Raw genomic sequence first — 17,982 nt, 5'->3', positions numbered from 1 at the left:
CCTACATGCACCTATCTGAAATTCCCACCATTGGATTACATGAGTAACTTTATCTTTATTTCCTATTTATTTTATTTATCTTTTGAATATCTAATACAATCATATTTGATTTTCGAAATTCCATAATCAATTATTATCCGCCTGACTGAGATTTACAAGGTGACCATAGCTTGCTTCATACCAACAATTTCTTGTTGATGATCACAATTTCGTTCACCAAGTTTTTGGCGCCGTTGCGGGGGATTGTTCAAGTATGGACAACTAACGGTTCATCTTGTTGCTCAGATTAGGTAATTTTCTTTTTGTTTTGTTTTCAAAAACTTTTCAAAATTTTTTTTCCTTTTTTCGAAAATAAATAAAGAAAATACCAAAAAAACATAAAATCATAAAAACCAAAAATATTTTGTGTTTCTTGTTTGAGTGTTGAGTCAATTTTTAAGTTTGGTGTCAATTGCATATTCATATTGTTCTTGCATTTTTTCGATAAATTCATGCATTCATGGTGTTCTTCACGATCTTCAAGTTGTTCTTGGTAAGTCTTCTTGTTTGATCTTGATGATTTATTGTTTTGTGTCTTTTGTTGTTTTTCATGTGCATCTTTGCATTCATATTTTCCAAGCATTAAAAATTTCTAAGTTTGGTGTCTTGCATGTTTTCTTTGCATCAAAAATTTTTCAAAAAATATGTTCTTGATGTTCATCGTGATCTTCAAAGTGTTCTTGGTGTTCATCTTGACATTCATAGTGTTCTTGCATGCATCATGTGTTTTGATCCAAAATTTTCATATTTTGGGTCATAATTGTGTTTTTCTCTCTCATCATTAAAAATTCAAAAAATCAAAAAAAATATATTTTCCTTAATTTTCTCCAAATTTTCGAAAATTTAAGTTGACTTATTCAGAAAATTTTTAAAATCAGTTGTTACTCATAAGTCAAGTCAAAATTTCAATTTTAGAAATCTTATCTTTTCAAAATCTTTTTTAAAAATCACATCTTTTTCATTTTTTTAATAATTTTTGAAATTTTAAAAATTTATTTTCAAAATCTTTTTCTTATCTTTTTTTCAAAAAAAAAAATTGAAACTTTACTAACAATTAATGTGATTGATTCAAAAATTTGAAGTTTGTTACTTTCTTGTTAAGAAAGGTTCAATCTTTAAATTCTAGAATTCTATCTTTTAGTTTCTTATTAGTCAAGTAATCAATTTTTATTTTTAAAAAATTAAATCTTTTTCAAAATATCTTTTTCGTAAGAATCTTATCTTTTTTATCATATATTTTTATCATATCTTCTTATCTTATCTTTTTATAATATCTTTTTCAAAATTTTATCATTTTCAAAAAATTTGATTTTAAAATATCTTTTCTAACTTCTTATCTTCTTATCTTTTCAAATTTGATTTTAATATCTTTTCCAACTAACTATTTGACTTTTTCTTTGTTTCTTACCTTTTTCAAAACCACCTAACTACTTTTCCCTATTTAATTTTCGTAAATATCTCATCTCTTTTTCAAAAATTCTTTTTAATTGTTTTAAATTTTAATTTTAATTATATCTTATCTTTAATTTTTGAAAATCATTAACTACTTTTTCAAAATTATTTTCGAATTCTCTCTCTCTTCTCTTCTTCTATTTATTTATTTATTTACTAACACTTCTCTTCACCTCTCTTCATCTCCAATCACTCCATCTATCCTTACCCTTTTGTTTGGATTCTCCTTTCTTTATTCCCTTTCTTCTTCTACTAACAATAAAGAACCTCTTTATTGTGACATAGAGGATTCCTCTTTCTTTTCTTGTTCTCTTCTTCCCTATATGAGCAGGAACAAGGAAAAAAGGCATTCTTGTTGAAGCTGACCTTGAACCTGAAAGGACTCTGAAGAGGAAATTAAGAGAAGATCAAAGAGCAATGAGGGAAGAGCAACAAAGGCAAGGAAGGGACGTAGAAGAGCTTAAGGACATCATTGGTCCTTCAAGAAGAAGACATCACTAAGGTGGACACATTCCTTGTTCTTATTTTTTTGTTTTTTGGTTTTTATGCTTATTATGTCATCTATATTTGTGTCTCTACTTCATGATCATTAGTGTTTAAAATTAAAATTAAAATTGAAAGTGACAAGGTCCCAAGAGTGGTGATTGGTAGAATGGATTCCGGGGTCCCAAACCTTGCCTTTGCACCTGTCTGAATTCTGACGTAAGCGGCCAAACAACTTCCTAGACCCATTCAGTTGAGCTTTACACCAACCTTTGCGTTTAAACTTTGAACTTCCAACCATGAAGAACCTTGCAGGACAATTCTTACCACTGGCCATCTTCCTCTTACTCTTAATGCCACAAAGAGCTCTAAGTTGGCCATCCATCTCAAGTAGCCCATATTCAAGTGGTATTAGAAAGCTAAGGGATATGAATTTTACCCACTTGAATGTTGTGAAGGATGATGGCAACTTAGGGGGAGGTATTTTTAATAAAATTGCAAGCTCGACTCCCTTGTGCTCTTCTCTGATAACTACCACCTCTTTGCAAGCTTCTTCAATTTCAACATCTTCCTCTTGGTAGCTTTCTTCCAATTCAATCTCCTCTTCATTGCTTACCAAGGGCATAGGAGGTTGTGCTTCTTCTTCTTGAATCTCCATCTCTTGATCAACCTCTTCAAAGTCTTTAGCTATGATATGCCTTGGAGGTTGTACACCCTTCTCAACATCAATTGCAACCGTCTTGGAAGGAGGCTCTATGTCTTGACTTTCCCATGGAGGTTCAGCATCTCCTAAGTCTTCAACCACTTCTTCCTCTACAACTATTATGGCTTCCTCTACTTGTTCCAATACAAAGCCATGTTCCTCGTTGTCCACCGAAGTTTCTAGTGTCTCCTTCATGCTTTGCTCTTCTTTTGATTCTCCACATGTAGCCATGGGAGTTCTTTGAGTGCTCAAATATTGGGAAGCTATTATATTTACGAACTCGCCTAAGGCGGCCGCGAAATTTAGCACACTCTTATTCATCCTTTCTTGCCTTTGAAGAACAACACGAAGTCTGTCATCCATTGGAAGTTGGGGTGGATATGAGGATTCATTGGTTGGGAGAGAGGGTTCATAATAGGAAGGTGGTTCATCTTGATAATGATATGGAGATGGTGAACATTGAGGTGGTGGTTCATGAGAGTAGTTGTGTTGGAAAGGTGGTGGTTCTGTGTATGGTTCATTTGGCTCATAAGGTGGTTGGTATGGTGGATACGAGTTAGGGTCATATGGTGGTGTTTGGTTGTAGTTGGCTTGTGAGTGTGGTGGTCCAAAGTTGTGTTGAGGAGATAGTTCATGGGCATATGGTGGTGGTTGTTGATAGACCATTGGAGGTGGTTGTTGCCATGAGGGTTGATCAAATCCTTGTGGCTCCTCCCATCTTTGATTGTTCCAACCTGGATGCCTATTTTCATTACAGTTTCCATTCCTTACAACAACATTGAAATCAAACTTGAAACCAGAGGGGTGAGAATTCATAGTAATTAATAAAAATTAAAAACAAAAATAAATAAACAAGCAAAATAAATTTTTTTTTGAAAAATATTTACAATAACCAATAATAAGGCACACGTTTGCAATTCCGCGGCAATGGCGCCATTTTGACGAGAAGACTTTTGCGTGGTCTAGAATTCAGAATAAATTCCTGTTGCAAGTATAGCTTCTAAACTAACAAAAATCCCTTCGTGCAAACGTTTTGGTTGTCACAAGTAACAAACCCCTTTAAAATTGATAACTGAGTATTTAAACCTAAGGTCGTCTTCTCAAGGAATTGAAGGGAAGTATGTTCATATTATTGGTTATGAAAAAGTGTGTTTTGGGGTTTTGGATTAAGGTAAAAGGTTAGTTGAATGACAAGTAAAATAAAATAATAATAACTGTAAAATAAACCTTTGACAAGGTATAAGAACTGAAAGTCCTATCCTAGTTATCCTTATCAATTGTGATGAGAATTGGATTTTTCTCCCACTTTATTTACCTCTAACTATGAAGGTAAGTTAAGTGGATGAATCAACAATGAGTTTGATAACTCAAGAGTCACCAATTATTTAACCAAAGCCAAAACGGGAAACTATCTAAATTAAATTAAAAGCATTCATAAATAAAACAATCACAAAATGAAATATCTCAAATAACATTAATTAAGAAAATCAATCTAAACATGGAACATTGAAAATAAATAAATACAAAGAACATTGAACCTGGGATCGAGAGTTACTCCTAAAACTAAGAGAAGTCCTAAATCCTAAATCCTAAAGAGAGAGAGGAGAGAACCTCTCTCAAAACTAGATCTAAATCATGGAAAGTGACTAAAAAAATGCCGAGCTCCCTGAATGGATGCATTCCCACACCTCATAACCTCTGGTCTATGCCTTCTGGACTTGGATTTGGGCCAAAAAGGGCTTCAGAATACGCTATGAGCATTTTCTGCAATTTCCGGTGCGTGGCCTCTGTCACGCGTCCGCGTGGGTCACGCGGTCGCGTCGATTGGGGTTTTCTTTGTCGCACGGTCGCGTCAGTCATGCGGCCGCGTCATAGGTGTTGTTCTTTAGGCGCGCGGTCGCGTCAGTTATGCGGCCTCGTCACTGCTTCTTCGCTCTTGGCACGCGGTCGCGTCGTCCATTCGGTCGCGTGGATGCCAGTTTCTCTAAAAACTCCATTTTACGCTTTCCTTCCATTTTTGTATGTTCTCTTTTCCATCCTTTAAGTCATTCCTGCCTTAGAAGATCTGAAACTACTCAACACACTAATCATGGCACGAAATGGAAATAAAGGTAATTAAAATAATTAATTCTAGAGCATAGGAAACATGTTTGTCACATACATCACATAATAAGGAAGGAAAAGTAAAACCATGCAATTAATATGAATAAGTGGGTGAAGGATTGAATAAATCACTCAGATTAAGCACAAAATATATCATAAAATATGGGTTTATCAAAGACGTAATGGGACATAATCTGTGCCCATACGTGAGCCTCTAAGGTGAGTGCGGAAGCCGATATTCCCTTAGGATGGGAACTATGGTATCCAAAGATCCATTTGCTACCAGGTTGTGCGATAACTCTGAGAACAGCGTCCCAGTCAAATTTGTATGCCTGGAGCTTGAGTGCGGCTTCTTGAAATGCATCCAATCCTTCTGGAGCAGGGGGAAGATCTAAGGCTCGCTGAATGGCCTCTTCTGTAATGAGGACTTGCTTCTGATGGACATAAATAGACTATAAGGTCGGCAGGTGGAAGTTGGAGTAGAACTCAACAACCCAAGAAAGATTAACCTGTCGTGGCAGTCTCTGTAAGAATCCCCAATGTCTTTGTGCAATTTGCAGCTCAACAAACTCGGCAATACGAGGCGGAAGGATAAGAAGGTGTTCATTGTTGTAATTCCGAGCTGCCAGAATGGGGAACATCTGCTCACAGTAGCGATTGGAAAATCGTGCAGTGTCCTTGGCTGGGAAAGCTCTTTCCTTTTCATCAACCTTTATAATCCTTTTAATTCTTTTTGTTGAGGGCTTGACTACAGTTGAAGAAGGCTCTGCCACTAATGCTCTTTTTGTTCCTTTCCTTGCTGTGGATTTGGGGGTAGCTTTCTCCTTGCCTTTCTTGGTGGCCATCCTAAAAGGAAACAAGTAAGGACATGAATATCCCAAGGGTTATAGCAAGGAAAAGAATGGGAAAGGTGGTAATCAATGCACATGAATGGATAATGATGTAAGCACATGGTCATGACTACATGTGACAAATCAACAATGGAAATAAAACAAGTGCATGTGATGACAGTTAAATGCAAGGCGTTTATTGGCATGCCGGCAAAGGGCATGAGTAGCATAGATGAAGCATTCAATGTCCAAATTAGATTACCAAGTCTCTCAAACTAAAAAGATATTTGTAAAAATAATTATATTTAATTAATAAAATATAAAAGGGGTTTTGTGAAAAGTAGGCATTTAGAGTAGTAGATTTAAAAGAAATCTAAAAATAGTGCAAAATGCCATATGGGCATTTTCACAAACACATAGCATGCATGTTAAATAAGGTATGAAAAATATTAATTTTGAACATGCAAGTAACCCTTATAAAAATAATATATAATTGTTAAACAAGTCCTAAACAATCCACAAGCAACATATAAAAATAATGACCTAAATAAAATTCCAACACCAATAGAAGGAAGAAGAAAAGAAACATAGATAGGGAAAGTAGAAGAGAAAGAAAAAGAAAACATGAAAATAAAAAGAAGAAAGAAAAAAAATAGGGAGGGAAAAAGAGAGTAGAAAAACCTTGATAATGGTGGTAGGAAAGAGGGGTAGAGGAGAGAAAGAAGGGAGGAAGAAGGAAAGGGAGGAAAATAAAATAGGAATGGGATGAGAAAAGAAAAGATAATCTGGCAGATTTTAATGAGTTGGGCGGCGCAAGCGACACAGACGTGTGGGTCACGCGGTCGCGTGGAAAGCCCTTAAGTGAGGTGACGTGGACGCGTCGGTCACGCAGACGCATGACATGCTTCGCGCTCACACAACTCTCTGTTCAAATTTTATTTTGCCAAAAATTTAGGGTGACGCGATCGCGTGGTGGACGCGGTCACGTGGATGACCAGATGGAGAAAATGGCACGGATGCGTGGGGCACGCATCTGCGTGGCATGGCTTGTGCTAATAGCACAAGTGCATCCCAAGTGCAGCTCAACTTTCGGCCATACACCCTTTTTACATCGATATATAGGGCACGCAGTCGCGTGGGTGACGCGGACGCGTGGGAGGCCTTTTTCCCACATGACGCGGACGCGTCAGGGTGCGGTCGCGTGGCTCGATTTGTGCCAAAGGCTCGCCTCCAGCCACACTTTCGTGTGACTCTCTGTTGTTTTCTTCTCGTATCCAAGGCACTATGACGCGGACGCGTCATCGACGCTGTCGCGTCGTGTGCTCACTTTTTTTTATTTTTTTATTTTGATAAAAATACAAATGCAGTATGCAGATGAGATGCAAGATATAGGCATTAGTATTGAGAAAAGTTATAGATGAGGGAAGATTAGGAGAGGGGAAGGAACGATCATACCATGGTGGGTTGTCTCCCACACAGCACTTTGCTTTAACGTCCTTAAGTTGGACGCTCCACGAGCTCAGTCTTCTGCTGTGGGTGGATCTTCCAAGGGGAAGATCTCTAGTTCCTAGTTTTTTGCCATCCTTTCACCATGGAATAACTTCAAGCGATGTCCATTGACCTTGATAAGTTCAGAGCTTGAAGGATGGCTCAAGTGAAAGACTCCGTATGGTTCCTCCCGCTTTACTTGATACGGACCGTCCCATCTGGATCTCAGCTTGCCTGACATGAGTTGTATTCTGGAGTTGTAAAGTATGACTAAGTCCCCTAGTTGGAATTATCTTCTCTTAATGCTCTTGTCATGCACAGTCTTCACCTTCTCTTTATACAGCTCGAAATTTTCATAAGCTTCAAGGAGAAGGCTCTCTAATTCTTGCAGTTGTAACTTCCGTTCAACTCCGGCTCTCTCATAGTCCATGTTGCATTCCTTTACCACCCTGAAGGCTTTGTGCTCTAACTCAACTGGGAGATGACAGGCCTTTCCATAAACCAAGCGGAAAGGACTCATCCCAATTGGTGTCTTGTATGCTGTCCGATATGCCCAAAGCGCGTCTTGGAGCCTGGTGCTCCAGTCCTTTCTATGAGGCTTGACTACCTTTTGCAGTATGCGCTTTATCTCCCTGTTAGACACCTCTGCTTGCCCATTAGTCTGGGGGTGATATGCTGTTGATACTTTATGGATTATCCCATGCCTCTTTAGTAAACCTGTTAGTGTCCTATTACAAAAGTGAGTGCTTGATCGCTCACGATTGCTCGTGGTGATCCAAAGCGACAAATAATATGGTTTATAATAAAGGAAACAACAATGTTAGCATCATCAGTATGGGTAGAAATTGCTTCTACCCATTTAGAAACATAATCTACAGCTAATAGTATATAAAGCTGGCCATTAGAGTTTGGAAATGGACCCATGAAGTCAATGCCCCAAACATAAAAAATTTCACAGAAAAGCATAATTTGTTGAGGCATTTCATCCCTCTGGGATATATTACCAAACCTTTGGCATGGAGAACAAGATTTACAAAGATCAGCAACATCTTTAAAAAGAGTAGGCCACCAGAATCCACAGTCTAAAACTTTTCTAGCAGTTCGTTGAGGGCCAATATGTCCTTCACTCTCAGATGAGTGGCAGGCCTCCAAAATGGACTGAAATTCTAATTGAGGTACACACCGTCTAATTACCTGGTCAGCACCACATCTCCATAGATATGGGTCATCCCATACATAGTATTTGGACTTGCTTTTTAGCTTGTCTCTCTGATGCTTAGTAAAATTAGGAGGAAAAGTATGGCTAACTAGATAATTAGCTACAGGTGCATACCAAGGGGCTACATCAGATACTGTCTGTAAGCTATCAAATGGAAAATTATCATTGATTGGAATGGAGTCATCTTTTAATGTGCTCAAGGCGACTTAAGTGGTCAGCCACTAAATTTTGGTTACTACTCCTATCTTTAATTTTCAGATCAAATTTTTGCAACAATAGCATCCAACGTATTAGCCTTGGCTTAGACTCCTTTTTAGCTAATAAATATTTTAGAGCTGCATGATCTGAGTACACTACTACGTTAGTACCAAGTAAATAGGCTCGGAATTTATCCAAAGCAAAAATAATAGCTAGAAGCTCTTTTTTAGTAGTAGTGTAATTAGATTGAGCAGCATCTAAAGTCTTAGATGCATAAGCAATTACAAAAGGGTCGTTACCTTCATGTTGAGCCAGTGTTGCTCCTACTGCATGATTGGAGGCGTCACACATGATTTCAAATGGTTGACTCCAGTCTGGTCCCCTTACAACCGGACTTGAGTCAGAGCGGTCTTTAGCTTATCAAACTCTTGCTTGCAATCTGCACTGAACTCGAACTCAATCTCTTTCTGCAGTAGTCTGGACAAGGGTAGTGCTACCTTACTGAAGTCCTTGATGAATCTCCTGTAAAAACCTGCATGGCCAAGTAACGAATGGACTTCCCTCACAGAGGAGGGGTAAGGTAAACTAGAAATAATATCCACCTTTGCTGGGTCCACAGAGATACCAGTGTTAGAAACAACATGTCCTAGAACAATACCCTGTTTTACCATAAAATGACACTTTTCAAAATTTAAAACAAGGTTTGAACTAACACACCTGTCCAATACTTTAGATAAACTATCCAAGCAAAGGTTAAATGAATCACCATAAACGCTAAAGTCATCCATAAAAACTTCCATACAAGTCTCGATGAGATCAGAGAAAAGACTCATCATGCACCTTTGAAAAATAGCTGGTGCATTGCACAAGCCAAAGGGCATTCTTTTGTAAGCATAAGTCCCAAAAGGACATGTAAAAGTAGTCTTTTCCTGATCTTCAGGAGCTATATGGATTTGAAAATAACATGTGTAACCATCTAGAAAGCAGTAGTGAGATTTACCTGACAGGCGATCAAGCATCTGATCAATGAATGGCAAGGGATACTGATCCTTGCGAGTGGCTTGGTTGAGACGCTTGTAGTCAATGCAAACTCTCCATGCATTCTGCACTCTAGTTGTTAGATGCTCTCCTTGCTCATTCCTTATTGTTGTGACTCCAGACTTCTTGGGCACTACTTGGACTGGGCTGACCCATTCGCTATCTGAAATAGGGTAAATATATTTGCCTCAAGTAGTCTGGTTACTCCCTTCTTGACAACTTCTAAGATGGTGGTATTCAATCTTCTTTGAGGTTAACGGATAAGCTTTGCTCCCTCTTCTAAGAATATTCTATGTTCACAGACTTGACGGCTGATGCCTACTATATCCGCCAAACTCCATCCAATTGCTTTCTTATGCGTCCTCAATATACTAAGCAGTTGTTCTTCTTGGTGGGAAGTGAGCTCCCTTGCAATGATGACTGGAAACTTCTGCTTATCCTCAAGATATGCATACTTGAGGTGTGGAGGAAGGGGTTTCAATTCCATTTTCTGCTCATGGTTTGGTTCTGGATTTTCTGGCCTTGGTGAAAATGGTGATGAACCTTCAATATAAACAGAGGGTGTCCCCACACTTGGATCTTGCTCCATGTGACTCTCTTCCATTTCTTCCTGGTGAGTTGCAGCTATGATTTCATCAATGATGTCAAATTGGAATATGGAGTGATCTTCTGGGGGATGCTTCATAGCTTCATCTAGATTGAAGCTCACTATTCTGCCATCTACCTCAAAGGAGTAGGTACCCGAGAAGGCATCCAGCTTGAATTTTGAAGTCTTCAAAAATGGTCTACCAAGTAGGATTGACGAAGGTCTCCTTGAGTTATTTTGGGGCATCTCCAAGATATAAAAATCAATGGGAAATATGAGCCCCTTAATGCTCACTAATACATCTTCAGCAATTCCAACCACTGTGATAATGCTTTTAACTGCTAACACAAAATGAGCTGCCGACTCTTTTAAGGGAGGGAGCCTTAAAGCAATATATATAGAAAAGGGCATAATACTTACGCATGCTCCTAAATCACACATACAATCAGAAAATATCACACCTCTAATGGTACAGTTAATCATGCATAGGCCTGGGTCACTACATTTTTTAGGTATATTTCCAATTAAAGCAGATATAGAACTATCTAAAGGAATAGTTTCTAATTCATTAATTTTATCTTTATGTATGCACAACTCTTTTAGAAACTTGCATATTTAGGCACTTGCTAAATAACATACAAAAGGGGAACAGTTACCTCAACCTTTTTGAAAATCTCTACCATTTTGGGATCTAGTTCCATTTGCTTTCTGGGCTTCTTAGCAAGGTGTGGGAATTGAATAGGAGTGGCGTCTTTGATAGCTTCAGCTTGCTGGGGTTCTGCACTCCTTGGTTGGGCTGCTTCTGCTTCAGCCATGTCTTGAGCCTTAACTTCTTCTTCAACATCCTCTACCTCAACTGTGTCCACAGCTGGGGCGTGTTCTGATGGGCTTGATTCCTCTGGATTCCTCTCTTGCAGTGTGGTTCCAGATCTCAGGGTAATGGCATTGATGCCACCCTTGGGGTTGGGTAATGGTTGAGAGGGGAGTCCACCAGAGCTTGAGGACTGGTTATTAGAGTTATTCAGTGATCCAATATGTGAGACAAAGGCTTGCAAGGTAGAGTTCAGACCATTTAGAGTAGAAGTAAGGTTGTTTTCCATGGCCTGCTGTCTTCGGTTAATAGATTGTAGTAACTCATCATTAGGGGATGAAGAGGGATAAGTGATCTGAGGGGTCTGCTGAGATGCTTGAGGTTGTCTTAGATGAGGTGCTCTGTAGGCCTGATTCTGATTCTACTGCCTGAAATTGTTATTGTTATTCCACCTTTGGTTTCCATTGTTATCCCTGCCTCCTCTGTAGTGATTGTCCCTCCAACCTTGGTTAGAATTATCTCTCCAGCCTTGGTTGGGGTTATCCTGCCATCCATGGTTGTAGCTGCCACCTTGATTGTACCCTTGGTTGGGGTGGTCATAGAAGTTGTGAGTGGCTGCCACAGTGTGGTCTTCTTGATGGAGTTATGGACACTCATCAGTATAATGAATGTAATCTATACAGATTCTGCATACTCTTTGAGGAACCAACTGTTGGCTGTGCTGTGGTGGAGAAGGCTGAACTTGCTGAGCTTGTTGTTGACTTAGTTGCATCTGTTTCAGTAAATTGGTCATTTCACATAAGCTCTGAGTTATAGCAGCAGTCTCTTTGCTAGTGGATACCTCTGCAACAACTCTTGACCGACCTTGCTTCTACTTGTGATTCCTAGTAGATTCAGCTAAGTCGCTGATCAATTGTCATGCCTCTTCCGTAGTCTTATACTTCTTCAAAGACCCATTGCTAGCACCTTACAATGTGGTTCTATCTTGAGATTTCATGCCCTGTATAAAGTAGTCGAGTAACACTATGTTGTCAATCATATGGTGGGGACATGCTTCTAGAAGATTATTGAAGCGTTCCAAATTCTCCAAAAAAATTCTCTTCTAAGCGTATCCCAGTTAGAAACAGTTGCTCTGGATTGAGTGTAGTACCACTCTTTTGCTATCCCCTCAAGAGAGAATGGGAAAGCCTTTAGCAGAATAGAAGTTTCGTCAGTGCCATCACGCTTAACAATAGAACAAGCTGTCTGAAAATCCCTAAGGTGCTTGATACGCTCTTGAGCAAGTAAGCCATGAAACTTGGGCATCAAGTTGAGTAGTGCAGACTTTATTTCAAAATCCACAGCCACTGCTGGGTGGTGTGCCTGGAATGGTTGTAGTGTAAAATCAGGGGCCGCAGCCTCCTGGATAGTGACTCTCCTAGGTGCTGCCATGTCACCTGCACATAAATCAACTGGATCAGTAGAGAGGGAGCTTGTTTCTTCCTTAGATGACGTTTCAGGTTCGTCCTCAGAGAGGACTAGCCACGCCGAGCTTGCCTTATACGTGAAATAGTCTTTTGAATCTCAGGGTCAAATACTGGCAAGCTTGGATCAGGAAGTGAACGCGTCATTTAATGAAAGAAACGTGCAGCTCATAGTAACAAAAATAAAAAAGAAAAATGCAATTAAATAAATTCCAATCAATAAATTAGCACACTATTGCAACTCCCCGGCAACGGTGCCAAAAATTGACGTGAGCGGAAATTGGCAGATTAAAAATTAATTAGAGAAATGGCGTTGTGAGTACAGTTCTTAACCGGTAAAAATCCACTCATCAATTTAGAAAAGGGTTGTCACAAATTTTAGAAATAAAATACTGGGAGTATGAGTCTCAGGTCGTCTCCCAACGAGTTGCAGGAAGGTGTGCTATTTTATCAATTAGAGGTTTTCAAAGGGGGTTTGAATTTGTTGAACAGAAAATTAAATTAGAGAAATTATATGATTTAAATAAAATCTTGACTGGGAGAAGATTAATTGGAAATTCTATCCTTGTTAGAATTTAATCAAGAGCAATTAATAATTAGTCATTGTTTTAATTTAGTTAACCCTCAACGAATCAAGGAAAGTCAAATTAAAATTCAACTTCTATTCACAAGTCCTAATCCTCTCCCTTGAGAAGGATTAGAGTCAATGAATAACAAGCCAACCAACAATGCACCAATTACAATTGAACTCTTGAGTATTCTAACTCAAGGTTCTCCTTTTAATCATCTCCCAATCAAGTTGAGGAACTACTCACTCATCATAATTATAGACTTCACATAATCAATGGGGAAAATAAGAGAAGACATAATAAATAATAATAAAAGAGATTAATTAAAAATAAAGATAGTCTGTATTAATAACTTGTGAAAATAATCCAATGTCAACTCTGGAGGAATTAAGAATATGGAAGAATTAAGAATATGGAAGAATAAATGAAAAGTAAATAACAAGCTATAATGACTAGTATCGGAGGTAGACTCTTCTCAAAAGCTAAATCCAAAATCTTCAAAATCCTAAATATGAATGTTTAAGTGAGAAACCTAGGGGAGAAGTAAATTCAGATGTTTAAGTGAGAAACCTAGGGGAGAAGTAAATTCAGATCTAAAAGCTTGAAATTATGCGGAATGAATTGTTATTTTTGTCTCTGCATGTTCCCTGGCTCTAATCTGTGTTTCTGGACCGAAAACTGGGTTGAAATTCGGCCCAGAATCTCTATCAGCGACTTTTGTAATTCTACAGATCGCGCACATCACGCGGCCGCGTCGTCCACGCGATCACGTCACTCAGCGTCTCTCGTACTGTAACGTCCCTTCCAGCAAAATACCTTGCTTAAGTCATGGTATTTCCACTAGAAAGAACATTACGTAACCATCTCTAGTATTAACTACTTAATTATCAAGCCTTTGTATTGAGTTCGCGTTTTAGTTTTTAGAAAATTCCAGAAAATTTTGTTTTTTATTCATTAAAGTCATAATTCAAACATTTACAAATAATAATAGTCACATAAATATTATTGATAATAATTCTTGTACAAAAGAAACCAAATAAAACTCAAATACAATATACCAAACCTACCCCTCTATATGAAATAAAATCTCAAGGGACAATCAGCGAGGGGACTCTACCAGACCAATTAAAACCGTAAAGAAAACCTACTAATCGCTCGCAGCTTCAAATTGCGTCTTCAAACCTATGTCACTGAAAGGGTGGAAAATTTGGGGGTGAGAACCAAAACACATGTTCTTAGTAGAGGTCGAGAATGCCGTTAAAGTAAAGAATAAAGCGCAAATAGTTAGCTTCGTTCGGAGATATTTAAAATAACACTGTTTTCATTAGCCTTACGAATCCTTTTGAAAACCACCAGTTTAACATTCAAAGTCCAAAACTTTCTTTAAGAGCATCAGTTAATTATCTAAAATCTTAAACCCATATTTTTCTTTATAAAACTCTTAAAGTTTCCTAGACTGTATGAATGACCAACCTGTTCCAAGCATAGGTTCATTAAGTCTATGCTGAACCAGTTTGATTTTTCATACTTTACTAGACCATAACATAAAAAAGTTACCTACGCGGTATAAATGATCATCCGGCTCCAAGCATAGGTTCATTAAGTCTATGCTGAACCAGTCAGATACTTTATACAAAACTAAACCTCAAACATACCAGTCACGGCCTTAGGCCCAAACAACTAAATCAACATCCAATCACCACAATCCAAACAATCAGTTACAAACACAGGTAATAAGTTTCAAACACAATCAAGAGCAATTACATCAAGTATAGCAATTAGTAGTTAGACAGAATTATTAACTTAGGCAAACCAATTACAATATACACACCCAAACAATGTCACATAGATGCATATGATGAATGTCTAGTCCTAGTACAAGCCATGAGCTCATGTGTCGGTTGGCTGCCCGCAATCCCGACATTTATCCGATCACGAGTAATCCCGATTTTCCGAATACGATTTTCCGAATACGATTTTCCGTTCCTAAATAAATGTGCATATGATAAATATCTCTTTACTTTACTCTCGCTGTTATATTCTCTGTATCTCTTTACTTTTCTCTGAATACTCTTTCATCTGTATCTATATTACTCTTTTTCTCTTTATCTCTTTACTCTTTTGTAATTGTAAATATGCAAGCAGGACAAAACCCACGTCCTTGCTAGCAACTTTATAAACCAAATATATTTTCTCAAAAGAATCAGTAAAGTTGTTATCGTTAAACAAGTCTCAAGTATTCATTTTGATTAAGTCCTTTTACTTTTATAAAAATTTGGACATAATCTCCTTTAAAAATAGGACCTATCCACCCGTACGGGTTCCTTCTTTCTCAATATTTCATCAGCCTCTTTCAGCAATTGCCACAACAATATATCCTCAAAAACATTTGATAATAGAAAATCTATTTCTTAAATTCCATATCCAAAATAATTGCCAGCACAACTTGGCAGCCTGATTTCCATTTTGTTTTTAAAATATCAAATGAATTCGGAATCATGCAAACTTTATATCCATGCGACCTTCTCGAATTGAGCTTTCTATTAAACCAAAATTCATAATTTTTCGCTGACTCTAGCTTCGGGAATATAAGCAAAATCGTGACTGCCCTGCAGTGTTTTAAAACCAGAAGACAGCAGCAGCGTACAACATTCGAAATTTCATATAAAATCCAAATTTAATCCAACCACCTTCAAAATTAATGTGGTTATACATAACTTATTCAAATTTCTTTCTCAATTGGTTCCAGGGTCATACCATTTTTAATGAAGGAGTTACGTAGCTTGGAAGTTAGGTAATTTTCTGCAGAATTCTGTTTTACAAATCATTGAACACAACCTCTTCCAAGTTCCATAACTCACTTATTAAAACATGGAAAACCCTGAAATTTGAATCATATATACTAAACATATTCAACTTTCACCTCCAATTGGTTTCATCTCAATATCAATCCAGATTTAAAAATTATAAAGCCTCAAAGTTACTGACTTAGAAAACAAAGCCTGACTTTTACTGCATAATACATCTTTCTTTGAAAATCCAAATCTTTAAAAACACAACTCTAACAATTCTAAATTTTTATGAAATTAAAGTGTTAAAACCAAAGTTTCATTTAAAATTGGTTCCATTTCAAAATGCAAACTCGAGAATTTCTAATAGAGGAAACAAGTTGCTGCTGTGTTAAACGCTCAGCAGAAAAAAACCAGATTTGACATCCATAATTCAAAAATTCACCATAAATCATAAACTTAGTGAAAAAGTCTCAAATTCAGCAGTCCAGTTCCCTATATTCTCAAGCTCAATCTGGACTTGGTCCCACATAATTCCGATAATCACAGAAATAGTTATAGTTTTTCAAAGTTTCCGGCTTCCTTTAAAAATAATGCAGAAAATCAAGTTTTACATTTTAACTTTGAAAAATCATGACTAGTTCTATAATTAATTCAAACTTCTCAAAATTGAGTCTCAACAACAACTTTTATTATACTTTACTCAGCCTTTACTCTTATACCATTTCGATTATCGTTGAATAACTGATTCACTTCCAAAGTCAATTTTTAATTTCAAAAATCAGATTTTCAGCAATCTATTTAGTATTCAAAATCCAACCCTTCAAAACCCCTCAAAATCAATTCCAAATCAACCACCAACCAAGTTCATTAATATTACAATATACCAAATAACAACTCAACGGCAACAAATCCAACATAACCCATTAAAATTTAGGAATTCTCAACAATTAGTCATCAAACAATTCCCAATCCACACAATCAATCAATATCACTAATCAACAATTCCAAATCGCAATCTCAACCATTCCAATTACAATTTCAGCCACAATTCAATATTCACATAGTCAATCAATTACTCACAGGTATTAAATCTATTTGCAGTTATTCAATAAACCTTGTAGGCATTCTTAAATTGAAATCGTTTAAAACCCCCTACCTCGATGTCGCAATTACAAGAGACCGTTGGAAGAATTGCTGCGAGACAGCTGGCTGGACCTCTACTAGTCACGCAACCGTTTCTGCCCAGAAAGCAGCAGCACTACATCTCAACACAACCGGGACAGCAGTAGCATTAGCTTCCACAACAATGACCATGGTTGCAGTGAAATGAAGTTTTCGAATTCAATGGAATCGAAAGGCAGACAGTGAGGAACGGCGGTGATGTGGCTCCAACAGCGCACCATCCTTCTCCCTCTTGCCCTCCACTTCTCCTATACTCTCCTATATGACAGCAACAGCAGCGACGCTGCCTGTGTTACCCACCGGCGCTGCTTCCCCCTTCCCCTCTTCCCTTTGTGTCTCGCTCTCTCTCGATCTCTTTTTCCTTGTTTTCTCTGATTTCTTTCTTCTCTGTGGTGATAAGCTTATTTGTGTGGAGTGTGTTCATCCGTGAATGAATGGTGGGGAGAAAAGAAGCGTGGAGGAATAAGGGAGGGTTAGTGTACATAGTGTGTGTGACTAATTGGGTGAGGACTATACGTGTTACACAATAATGATATGTAAAAATAAGAAACATAGATTAAAATTACAATAAAACATATACGATTAACATATGAATTTTACATAATATTTAAAATAAAAGAGAAAATTTGGATTTAAATATATTACTATAAAATTACTTTAAAAACATATATAATTTTATTTACCAACATACCAATGAGTCAAATAATTATTTTTAATTTAAATTATAAAATAAAGTTACTAATCACAACATATAAAATACAGCTAAACTCAAAATATCAATTACCTATATTAAATTATATGATTTTTCATTATTTTTCTATCATAACTTTAATTTCAATTTATATAAAATTACTAGTTATAATCAAAATTGTGCATAAATACTAATTGACTTAAAATTAAAGTATTTATCAAAATCAATTTAATCATTTTTAATAAATTAATCTTTAAGGGCTCAAATTAACAGAATAAACCATATTTATTTATAGTAGAAATTTCTTAAATTTAATTATATAAAATAACCAATTA

At 37.1% G+C, this 17,982-nt stretch overlaps 1 protein-coding gene across 6 annotated transcripts; it reads right to left on the bottom strand.

Annotated features, from left to right (window-relative positions):
• Positions 1-1,385: 1,385 nt before the first annotated feature.
• On the bottom strand, positions 1,386-17,443 carry LOC107493748 (uncharacterized). 6 transcript variants are annotated; one of them, XM_052262863.1, is made up of 3 exons: positions 16,931-17,443; positions 6,292-14,172; positions 1,386-5,626 (listed from the first exon to the last, which is right to left on the bottom strand). In XM_052262863.1, exon 3 carries the CDS (start codon positions 3,491-3,493, stop codon positions 2,081-2,083), a length of 1,413 nt encoding a protein of 470 aa, XP_052118823.1. In that variant the 5' UTR covers positions 3,494-5,626; positions 6,292-14,172; positions 16,931-17,443; the 3' UTR covers positions 1,386-2,080. The 6 variants fall into 6 exon arrangements, with proteins under 6 accessions (XP_052118823.1, XP_052118824.1, XP_052118825.1 ...); XM_052262864.1 differs by having other exon boundaries at positions 8,815-14,172; XM_052262865.1 differs by having other exon boundaries at positions 9,516-14,172.
• Positions 17,444-17,982: the final 539 nt, after the last annotated feature.

Source organism: Arachis duranensis, chromosome 6 (genome assembly GCF_000817695.3).
Source record: "Arachis duranensis cultivar V14167 chromosome 6, aradu.V14167.gnm2.J7QH, whole genome shotgun sequence".
In the NCBI taxonomy this organism is placed as follows: Eukaryota; Viridiplantae; Streptophyta; class Magnoliopsida; order Fabales; family Fabaceae; genus Arachis; species Arachis duranensis.
The sequence above is the reverse complement of the archived record's forward strand: the minus strand, read 5'-3'. Positions and strand labels throughout refer to the sequence as shown.

What these genes read in the sequence shown, in the direction of transcription:
- LOC107493748 (XM_052262863.1), bottom strand. Translation starts at nt 3,493, where the DNA reads ATGAATTCTCACCCCTCTGGTTTCAAGTTTGATTTCAATGTTGTTGTA.